Genomic DNA, 12,201 nt, shown 5'->3' with positions numbered 1-12,201 from the left:
TCTAATCTGCATATAAGTACTAATACCATTCCATTCATGAATAATTGTTACAACAGTATAATATAGATTACAAGTATAACAATAATATTCAGTCATTTCTATATTCATTTTAATTACCAGTTTTAATATCAATTTTGTTAATCAAATGAGCAACACACTTTCTGATGTGGAAGATCAGCCTAAACTGCAACCACAGAGCATACTTATCATGAATGCAATATTTTAATTTTGATTAGGGTTCCTGCAATGTTAACCTGGATTCCCAGAGTCAACTCAGAATGGTATACGTAGAGAGAGAGAATAGATTGCCGTCAACACAAACTTACACAGTAACAGTTTGTATAAAATACAAATATATAAAAGACTGAATACAAAATACAAACTTACTTTTGTAAATACAAAATACTTTAAATAAAAATTGTTACGTCTTGGTTGTAGTAAACCAAAGACTCCTTACAAATTGTTGAAAATAAAACTAAACTAGCTATTGAATACATTTGAGAAAGATTTATTGTGAGAATTCTGTCTGGAATTCGGTGTGTTTTGTAATGAACCGAATGATCCTTTTTATAGCCGCGGACGCCAAAGTGTTATCCAATGCAGTTAAGCGGTCCGAATTTCAAAATGAAATTGAATTTGGTTGAGCGGTCCATAAGTGTTTTGTGGGTCCTGGGTCCCATTGTCTGCCACTTTGTTGGCCATTAGATGCTTGGTGGGTCATGCTGAGTCACTTCTTTTGTTTTTGTCTATCAATTGTCTGTGAGTGCTTTGTGACGTCATTGCTTTCGTCAATGCTGATGCTGAGTCACTTCTTTTGTTTTTGTCTGCTGTATTATTGATAATTTCTACATGTCCACTTGAGTAAAAAAGTCGTCATTGTCATCAGAGAGATCTACTGGTGAGGCCGTAGAATTTTTTGTCTCATTTAATTCTTTTATTAATTTTTCATACTCTGTCTCAGAAGTACATGCTGCTAGTTGGGATATGATTATTTGTCTTTTTGCCAGAAAGGTTAGGGGTGAGCAGAATCCGGTTTAAACCGAAAAAACCGACCGAACCGAACCGATTTGAAAATTTGGTTCGGTTTTTTATACATTTCGGTTCGGTTCGATTTTAAATTTCAGAAATTTTGGTTATTTCGGTTCGGTTCGGTTTTGATCAGAAAAAAACCGAAAAAACCAAACCGAACCGATTAGGGATAATAATATGTTTTTTCAATAATATAGAGAAATTAAATTATATTAAAATTAAAATATTTTAATTAAATTTTAAAATACTAAAAATAAAGTGTAAAAATTTTTAAAAATATTAAAAATCGAAACCGATCAAACCGAACCGAATCGAACCGAATCAGACCGGTTCGGTTCGATTCGGTTTCTGACCAAAATCAGTTCGGTTCGGTTTTCATAAAAACTAGAATTTCGGTTTTCGGTTTATTCGGTTCGGTTCGGTTTTGAACCGAACCGACCGAATGCTCACCCCTAAGAAAGGTCTCATGTTTGGATATATTGGCTGGGCTTGGGCTTTTGCACAGTTGTGGGTATTTAAGAAAAAATGGTTCTAAGGCATCTGGGCCACAAGCCTGCAAATCAGTCTTGGACCACCATTTGGTTTTATATTTCCGAATAAGAATTGGCACTTGAAAATTATCAATTGTTTGATCATTAATCTGGTATTCTATCATGAATATCCATGGTATGTGGAAATAATGGCTATAAATTAACCACTTTGGGGAGCAGTTAATGGTATCAGGTAGTTTAGTTCTATCAAAAAATTGTATTTGGGCTGTTTGTACTTGGTCTGGAATAATATCAGTTTGTATCCCAAATTTGTTCCACCATTGATGAAACCAATAAGGTATTGGATATTCAAAATTGTCAGCAATATAAAAGAAAAATGAAATAGACATATGGTCATTTTGCTTAAAGAACGTTCGTTCCCAAGCAGCTTGGTAATCATAATAATTGTATTTTGTACTTTGTCCATTGGTCAAAATAATTTCTTTTGTCTGGTGGGGCTCTTGTCCCCACTCCGCCAGGGTCCATACCTTCAAGAGACGAACTTTACAATATCTAATATTATTTGGACTTTGTGGATCGTAATTGTTCTGAATTAAAATGGAATTTGTCTGGATAAGAATAGTCTCATAGTAGTGTTGAGATTTACTAAAATTGTCTGGGATATAAAAATGTGTCTTAGAAAAAATGGAATCACAAATTTCGTAGTTATTGAGATTTGGGTTTTTTGCCCAATATTCTGGTTCAATTGTAATGATGTGATCTTCAATGGGCTTATATTTGTAATCTGAATGATTTAATTCTTGTGAAATGGTTGGACTTTGGCTAGAAGATGGGGTGTTTGTGACGATTTGCTTGAAAGTGGAAGGTGTGATTGATCTAATAGAACCCATAGGAGATTGTAATTGGCTGTATCTATTTAATGAAGTAAAATTTGGTCTTGGTGATCTTGGTCTGGGATAACTTGGTTGGATTATTAATGCACTTGACATTGGAGCTAATGGTCTATTCATAATACTAGTACTACTGGTATACAATGAAGTAATTTCTTCTTTTTGTTCTATAATTTTTTCTTTATTCTTTAAATTTTGATTTTGTTCTAACTGGTCACATCTATATTTAAGTTGTCTAACTTCTAATTTTAACTGTCTTATTTCTGATTGTACCCTTAATACATTAACTCAAACCTTTGAACTTGATAAAGACCAAATTCAAGCTGACTATATGTCAGATTCAAACCGGGGGAAAAGGGATATATTTCTGCAAACTTATTCCAGAAAAGAACAGAGTTTAATTAAACGACAATTTTTTACATTTTGTGAACAAATAGAAAAAATAATTCCATTTTTTACATATTTGAAATATTTTCAAGATCAGAAGCTAAATGTATTAGAAAAGAAAATACACAAATGGCATAAAGTAAATGACATAGGAGGACCTAGTGATGTAGCACATGAATGTGAAAGACCACCATTAGATAGAGTATTTTTCAAGAAGAACCAAATATCTCATGGAATGCAACCAATTGTAGACACTAAAAATATACAGAATAATGACATAAGAGATATTAATTTACAAAATAATTGGACTAATGTAACATTACATATAATAGGACAACAATTAGATAGGATGGAAGAAAAAATAGATAGAAATCATGAAGGAATTACAAATATAGAACATATAGAAACACCACAAGCACCATCACCTATATCACCTAAACCAAATACTATATATTTATCTCAAAGATATAGTAATCCAAAACCATATGATATAGATTCAGTTAAAAAACAAGTTAATAAACCCTTCACAAAAATGATACCACCATCACAAAATCCAATTGATACAGTTACAATAAACCCAAAAACAGATTAAATGATATGTCTAAATTATTACAGAAAATTATAAATGAACAAAAAACCTCACCAAAGATCAGCACATCTGGAGGTATTAATGGCTCATTGATTTTAATACCTCCAGATGTGCTGATCTTTGGTGAGGTTTTTTGTTCATTTATAATTTTCTGTAATAATTTAGACATATCATTTAATCTGTTTTTGGGTTTATTGTAACTGTATCAATTGGATTTTGTGATGGTGGTATCATTTTTGTGAAGGGTTTATTAACTTGTTTTTTAACTGAATCTATATCATATGGTTTTGGATTACTATATCTTTGAGATAAATATATAGTATTTGGTTTAGGTGATATAGGTGATGGTGCTTGTGGTGTTTCTATATGTTCTATATTTGTAATTCCTTCATGATTTCTATCTATTTTTTCTTCCATCCTATCTAATTGTTGTCCTATTATATGTAATGTTACATTAGTCCAATTATTTTATAAATTAATATCTCTTATGTCATTATTCTGTATATTTTTAGTGTCTACAATTGGTTGCATTCCATGAGATATTTGGTTCTTCTTGAAAAATACTCTATCTAATGGTGGTCTTTCACATTCATGTGCTACATCACTAGGTCCTCCTATGTCATTTACTTTATGCCATTTGTGTATTTTCTTTTCTAATACATTTAGCTTCTGATCTTGAAAATATTTCAAATATGTAAAAAATGAAATTGTTTTTTCTATTTGTTCACAAAATGTAAAAAATTGTCGTTTAATTAAACTCTGTTCTTTTCTGGAATAAGTTTGCAGAAATATATCCCTTTTCCCCCGGTTTAAATCTGACATATAGTCAGCTTGAATTTGGTCTTTATCAAGTTCAAAGGTTTGAGTTAATGTATTAAGGGTAAAAGCACTATCTTCATAAGGTTTTGCCCTTGTCTAAAAACTCCTTCTTGGATTTTGATTCCTTTTGTGGATTGTGGTATGGTGTGTTGATTAAAGGTTTCTTCTATTGGTTTAGTTCCTGACGTTTCTCCAAAATATGGTCCTTGATATTGAGGGATAGTAGATTCCTCAGAAATACTCGTATCGGGCTGTATATCAATATTATGTGATCGCCTAGAGGATTCTAAGGAATGTCTAGATGGTTGGTATATACTAGGAGTAGTTTGTCTAAAAGAATTGGATCTTTTAAATTTTAATTCTACTGTTCCACCATTATTTTGTATAATATAATCTATTTCTGTGTTTTCTTTGGCAGGTAAACTTGGCATGGTTTTAACGGGATATTTCCATGTTTCTGGTAGAGTGACATCTTTCCATTGTATAGATTTAGGAATATTTATATTAGCCTTGGTTGGATCAATTTCCCAAAAAATTGTTTCTCCTGTTTGTTTATTGTGATCAATAGCATTAGGACATAATCAAATATTCATAATTTTATAATTTAATCTATAAAATACTTCATAGATATGGGATCCTTTTAACATATTATAGTTATGTGTTAATATGTCTAATGTCAATATTTTCATTATATGAGGGTCAGTTAATGAAACTGTAAAATTAGGAAAACAGTTTGAATATATTGGTCCATTAGTTAAACTAGTTTCAAATAATCGTAATAAAGAGTCTTTATAGTTAATATGTCTACCATCTCTTAATGCTACATGCATACTAGTATTTAATCCTTCTACTGTTAATGGTTTTATGGCAATTTGTACTAATCCTATATGCATAAATCTGTATCCTTGATTAATGTATTTTAATATGGTCTTTTTACTTAATAAGCTCATAGATTGATTTTCAGAATATAAAGGTACTACTTTTTCTTTTGTTTTAATCGCTCTGGTTGATTTAAAATCTAATATACCTGTTTTATATATTGTATCTATTGGTGTATTGGGAGGTTTCCAATTTGTTAATTGTTGATTATTCTAAATGCTTGCTCTAGATAAGATTGTTTTACTAGTATCTGTACAAAATATTTAAATCAAATGAAATTATATTAAAAATAATTAATATTTATAAATTAAAATATTATGTTAATAATTATTGAAATAAAGAGCTGTATAGAAAATAATAAAAATAAAAAAACAAACTATTCTGATTATCTTAAAACTTAATTTAATACATTAAAAAAATTATATGGATATAAATTATTTTTTATGGCTTTTTTAAATATATAAAAAAATTAATTATAGAATTATTGTATTATTTTATTTTTTAAAAAAATAATATTTTTCAATTTAGGTTCAAAATTTACTTAAAAATTAAAATTAATTGAAATTTGATATAATTTTAATTAAATTTTTTATTATTTTAGTTTGGTATGATTTTTAATTTTTCAATTATAATATAATTTTAATTTTAATTTTAATTATTAGTATTTAAAATAAATTTATGTATTTTTTATAAAAAATTATATATAATGTCATTAAAGTAGTTGTTAATGTAAATTATATTATTTATATAATACATATTTAAATTATTTATAATTTATATAAAGTATATATGTAAAATAAATCATAAAAATAATAATATAAATATATTATTTAATAAATATTTTAATTACTTTTTTATTATATAATATTTAATTACATATAAAGATTTAATTGAAGAGTAAATTATATTTCAACTTTAACTGAACTATTATTTAATTGAAGGATTCATTTGTTAATGATTTAAAAAACCACTTATTAGAGGAGCAGGAGAATGCTGGATGAATACAGATAAAATTGATGTTAAAATATTAAAAAAAGTTAAAAATAAATAACTAGAAAGAAAATTCATAATTTTAATTCGATAATAAATATATTTAAATAAATTTAAGTGATTTCAAATTTTATTTATTTTATTTTTAATTTTTATTTTAAATAAATTAAATAAATAAATTTGATGATTTATTTTAAAAAGAAAGTTTCAAAGCATAGCAGGAAATATGTTGTTTTTTCAAAATCCTTAGTTTGACACATTAATTTAGAGAATGTAACAGTAAAGTATATAAATTTTATTATTTAAACAAAATTTATAATAATAATAGGTTGTAGGTTAGTTTACTTATCGTGATACTTAATAAATTTTAGAAGTAACGATAAAAACATACCTCTATTTTTTTCTTATTTTTAATTGTATCTTATTTCTTTATAATTTATTAATTAAATTTTACACTTTTATATTTATTTTAATTATATTTTATCATTAAATTTTATTAATTTCTTAATGAAAATGTCATGACGCATCATCATTACGTCACTATGCTACATTAAAAAAATTCAAGATATTACAATTTAAAATATTAAAGTTTAATTGATAAATTTTTAAAATTTAAGATACAATTGGAAATTTTTTTTTGAGGATTAGGATTTTTTTAATATTTCTTTTAAAATAAAAATTTATAATATTAAAAAAATATTTACATTATTATTATAAATTTTTAATTTTATTAATGATTTAGTATATTAATTTAATTTTAAATTAACCCACACTAATTATATTTAAAATTATAAATATTTTAAAATATTTAAACAGAATATCGGTATTGACAATACTGAAGACCATGGCATTTCGGATGGGAGCCAATCAAGTGATAAAGGAAGTGGAATCATATTTGAAGACCTGATGATGCATAAAGATGGCTGGGAAACTGAGGGAAAGAGTGAAGCAGAATTATTCAATTTCTGGAAAACTGCATGCAAAGCCAGAGGGTCAACACATTCACCGTTATATTTTCATTAATATAAAATTTTAAAAACTATATTATAATTTACTATTAATTTTTGTATTTAATTTAATACTCTTAATTATAATTGTAATAAATTAAAAAAAATAACTTTATTATTCAAATTTTAAAATTTTTAATATAAATATGAATTAATATAAATATTTAAAATTTTTTATTTAATAAATATTTTAAAAAATGATTCTATTGTATGATATATAAGCTCTAAATTTTTAAATCAAAATTAATTAAGACATATAAATTTTTGGATGATTAATTATTATTCAACATTTAAATTTTTTTCTATTACTAATAAACCTCAGAACCTATCTAAAAGGACGTTAATACATGCTTTGAATTCTTCGCGCCAGGTGTCAGCCATGGCAACATTCTTGTTGCCAGTTGTCACCTCCTCTTTCTCTCTCTCACTCTTTCCGTTTAAAACTCTAAAAATTCTATGGATTTTGCTCTCTCTGTTCTTCAAGTGGGATGAGTAAAGACGTTCCACAAGTAGTATTATGACAGTATGAAAGCAGTATGTATAGAATTTAAAAATTATTATTTCTAAGTAATTGATTTAAATAATTTAATAAAACATTAAACAAAGCCAAAGTTCGTTGATATTCTCGGCAGTCACAGTATTCATTAGGATTAACAGTATGATAGGTGAACAATTCGCTACCTTCAGCTATAATAGTATTTTTAAATTGTAAAACTTCATTTTGATTTGTTAAGTCTATAAAGAGCAAGTGTTCTATAGCTTTTGCAATATGAGAAGACATAAGATACTTACTTGATCGTCGGTGTCTGAGAATTCTTTTCCCCAACCGGTAGGTTTGATAGCAGAGAAAGGTGTTTCGGCCGATTCTGGTTTAGTGTACCAGACTAAGTAGTTGAATTTGCCAGTAGGTTCTCCGAGAGTATCTTGCACTCCTACTAGATCGTTGACAGGAAGATTGCGTTTTCTGCAAATTTTTGCAGTTTCAGAGTTTAAAGATAACTGAGACAATTTCTTTCCGATAGATCGAGACTCAAATTTAGAGAAACTGGATTTCATTCAAGTAAGAAGCTTTACATTCAAGAAGACTCACAAAAGCTTATTAATTCTAAAAACTTGCACACCTACTCATACTTTGCTTACTCTTTTATACTAAACCTAAGACGTTCGATCTTATCTTCAGCAATCTAGCTAGGCCACCCATCGCAAGACATGTGGCGTTTACAGATAAGTATTAAAGATTCCTATAGGATAAGATGTAGTGCGGGTGCACTGTGGGCCCCATCGTCCACTACCTTCTTTTCCTTTACAGCTGGAATAGTACAACAATAATTTCAAACAATAATTACAAGTAGACAAAAATAGTTTTACGTCATTGCGGACGTAAGACACTGCTTTATGGCCAGGTGGTCTCGTCTGGATCCTCGGGATTCTGACTATCTTGGAAAAGAGAGTCTGACAGCATGTCTTCATCTGATGAGTCACTGCTTTTAGCACGCTTGAATTTCGATCTAGAACACTCTCCCTTTTCTTTCGGCTTTCCACTAGAAGCTTCATTGTCACTTAGTTCCTCTAGTGCTGATGACAGTCGTTTCTTCAGTTCTTCTTTTGGCAGGGAGTGAAATAACTCCTTTAGTAAGTGAGTCAATTGAGACTTGTCAGAAGATTTTTCAGGTTGTTTAACCAGTTGAATGAGTCCTTTATAATAGTGTACAGATGAAGTTCCAAAAAAGTCAAATTTGTCCCACCATTTAGTCATTACTCTCCGAGTTAACCACTTCACATTCTTAATGGTAAATTCTTCGAATTTTTTGGATCGTTTGGTGGTCAGGATATAATCCCATTTAGCTATCCATGGAATCTTATAGTGAATTGTAAAGTCCAATCTAGGATTTTCAAGAGATTTATTAACCTCTGTAAACTGCTTATAAATAGTTCGTACCTTATCAGGTAACATTATCGGGAAAATTCCCCAGTTAAAAAACCATTCATGAAACCAGGGAGGAAATTCTTTAATTTCCTTTTCAAGTTGAAATTGGATGAACCAGCTAAACTTCTTTTGCCTATTCTCATATAAGAGAGCTCCTGTCCAAGCCTGGATATAGTCAAAATAACTATACCATTTTGGTCTTCCATATTGCAATTCTTTCTGTCGTAACAGAGAGTCACCCCATTGTTCACTTGTAATAATATTTTTTATAAGGAATTTACTAGAGGCCCACTGATAGCCAGTCCTTTCTGTGGGGATGATTTCTACTGACCTGGTTTCTGTTAGTATAGCTTGATAGTACTCAAAAGTTTTTGGGAGGAATGGTGCTCCCGAATGATGTTCTGTATAATACTCAGCTATTTCCCAAGGATTCAGACTTTCATACCTTTTTTCAATGGGATTCATATTGTAGTAGCTGATAGGAATGTATGGGTAATTTACCTCCTTTTCATTAACTGGTTTGATGCTTATTTTGTAGGCATCATCTCTGACCCGATCCGATTCTTTAATCGGTGTGGGTATCATGTCATCAAATGATCTTTTCATTGGAGCGTTTGAACTCATGTCCTGTAAGAAATTCTCTTGTTAGAAAATCAGGCAATGAATTAAATTCTCCTTTGATAAATTCAATTTCAAAATCAAAAACAGATAAAATAGCTTGCCATCTAGCAAAAATCTGTTTAGATAGTCCATCAATATTCCATTCTACTATCGAGGAGCCATCATACTGCATATAGTTGTAACTGGCATCTTCAAATTGTAGATTAATTGGTGAGGGTCTTGGATAGTAAGGCTTTACATCCATAGTTGCCCGTGTTTTAGGATACTTTATCCTATTAACTTCCGCTGGTTCAGATTCCTTCAACATGTTTTCGAGTTGTATTAACTCTTGATCAGTACTCAAATTTTCTTCTTCTAACTCCATTGTTAATGGAGCAATTGCCTTCATTTTGGGGTCCTCTTTTATTCCCAGTTTAGCTAGCCTCTTAGTTAGTTCTTCTAACATTTCTTCATTCTTGCTCAATTTGAGGCCAAGATTCTTGCTATCCATAGGCTTGAATAGCACCTTTTCTTCTACTTTGGTTCCTGAAGTTTCTGCAATTTCTTTTCGTGGAAGAATGTCCATTGCTTTTGGTTGGGCAGCTATTTTCGAGACTTGACTTTCTACTCTGTTTAATTGCTGTCCAATTGTGTGAAGGCTCAGGTTTGTATAATTTTGTTGTCTGGCTGCTGGATTGCTAGTTTGATCATGAGAAAAGGGAATGCACTCAACTTTAGTATTTTCAGTTGGTTGATAGGTCACATCGATCAAAGGTGGATGCATTTCTTTGAGAATTTTCTTTTGAGGAGTTATGAAGGTTTTATAATGGGTTTCAAGGGTGGCTAGAAAGAAAGGGTCATCGAAGTTAGGGTATGGTTTTTTGAGTATAGAGAAGCAATGGTGAATAAAGGCAGGAAAGTCTTTACTTCCTTGTTTCTGCACTTTGTAGAGCTCATACTTCTTGTGCCACATCCTTTGTTCTTTGCTGGGAATCTCCATGCCAAACCATTTGTCAAACGGTGTGTCTTCGACTTCGAGCACCATAATTTTAAATGATTTGGAGAGTATGCTTTCAGCGTCATAGCCCATGTCTGATGGAGTTGGACTTTGGGGTCTTGGAGCTGGGCTTTGCGACCCTGCATATACTGGAGTAGCAATTTGCTCTTCAGATCGCTGTACTCCAATAACAGAATTACTCCGCTGGATAGGAGTTGATATAGAAGACCTTGGAGGTAAAGGTTCTGAGAATAAAGAAACCCCTGAATAAGATCTCCTTTCTGCAACACTTCTGCTTCTTCCAAAAGAAATGGCTACTGATCCTTCGTTTGTCTGGACAATTGATTGAACAGTAGTTGATTCTTCCTTTTTCGGCGGTACAGCTTCTTCAAGGATCCAATTGTCAGGCAAATTAACCTGATCCCATTGGATTGGTTTTGGAACTATCAGGTTTCCCTTTGACATATTAGTCACAAACAAAGTAGTTGTTCCTTTTGGAGAGATTAACTTTGTTGCACTGTCCCTCAGATTAGGGACTACTGTGTTCATTGCTTTGTAATGAATTCTGTAGATCAAAATTAGATTTTCTGATCCTGGAGCCATGTCATATCCCATTGTTTTTATATCAAGCATCAAAGTTCTCATGATATGTGGATCTGTGAGGGACAAGGTAAGATTAGGAAAACACTGGAAAAAGATTGGCCCGTCACATAAAGAAGATTCCACCACTCCTAATAAGGAGTCATTGAACTTGTTGTGTCGTTTATCTCTGACACATAGCATGGCGGCTGTATTAAGCCCTAATCTGGTTGCCGGTTTTACCGCAACTTGAATCATTCCTATGTGTAGGAATAAGTATTTCTCTTGATGCCTTCGAATGAGTTCTTCAGATAATAAACTCATCGATTGTAGTTCTCCATGGACTGGAGTAGCCTGTTCTACAGTCTTTACTGCATAATCAGATCTTAATGCAAAAGGATTACTATATATGGCATTAGAAGATACGGGAGGCATTTTCCAGTTACTTAAACTAGTATCTAAGTCTGCTGCTAATAATATTTCTTTATTTTTTCCTTTTTTAGGTGTCGATGAACTAGTTCTCCTAGATCTACCAGAGAGAGAATTGAGTAACATTTCCATTTTACCCTTAGATCACTGTCAACGATTTATTCCAACACGCCTAACAACTGTGGTTTTCTGGCAACAGGAAACGCGACTTTGGTTTCACTAAGGCTTAAACAGGATTGGGTTCAACCAGGCTCTGATACCAATAGGGGAAGCAAGCGCAGGAGCGACAATGATCGACATCGGCATCATCGCCGCAACCGTTTCTTCGCAAACAAACGCCCATACAAGGAGAAGCATAGAAGGTTTCCAAAACCAGAAAGCAGTCGGAAGTCAAAAGAAAGAAAGAAGCCTAATCCAGGCAAAGCAGAGAAAACTATAGTCTGCTATAGATGTGGAAAAGTGAGACATTACGCTAATAAGTGTCGAGTTAAACAGCAGCTACAAGCCTTGACTATAGAAGAAGATTTGAAAGAAGCATTAGCAAAAATTTTGCTAAATGAGACAGACTCAGAGCAGGAAACAATGGAA

At 31.0% G+C, this 12,201-nt stretch overlaps 1 protein-coding gene across 1 annotated transcript; it reads right to left on the bottom strand.

The window, feature by feature from the left end:
- Positions 1-284: 284 nt before the first annotated feature.
- Positions 285-2,676, bottom strand: LOC110604382. The gene is made up of 2 exons (XM_021742523.2): positions 1,493-2,676; positions 285-1,013 (listed from the first exon to the last, which is right to left on the bottom strand). Exons 1-2 carry the CDS (start codon positions 2,528-2,530, stop codon positions 846-848), a joined length of 1,206 nt encoding a protein of 401 aa, XP_021598215.1. The 5' UTR covers positions 2,531-2,676; the 3' UTR covers positions 285-845.
- Positions 2,677-12,201: the final 9,525 nt, after the last annotated feature.

The sequence above is a fragment of the Manihot esculenta genome, chromosome 17 (genome assembly GCF_001659605.2).
Source record: "Manihot esculenta cultivar AM560-2 chromosome 17, M.esculenta_v8, whole genome shotgun sequence".
NCBI classification, from domain to species: Eukaryota; Viridiplantae; Streptophyta; class Magnoliopsida; order Malpighiales; family Euphorbiaceae; genus Manihot; species Manihot esculenta.
This window is presented reverse-complemented; position numbering and strand designations above follow the sequence as displayed.

Excerpts from the sequence above, each read along its gene's own strand:
- LOC110604382 (XM_021742523.2), bottom strand. The coding sequence starts at position 2,530 with ATGAATAGACCATTAGCTCCAATGTCAAGTGCATTAATAATCCAACCA. Across the intron at positions 1,014-1,492 it reads CCAATATATCCAAACATGAG|ACCTTTCTGGCAAAAAGACA; the intron begins ACCTTTCTTAGG and ends TGCTCACCCCTA.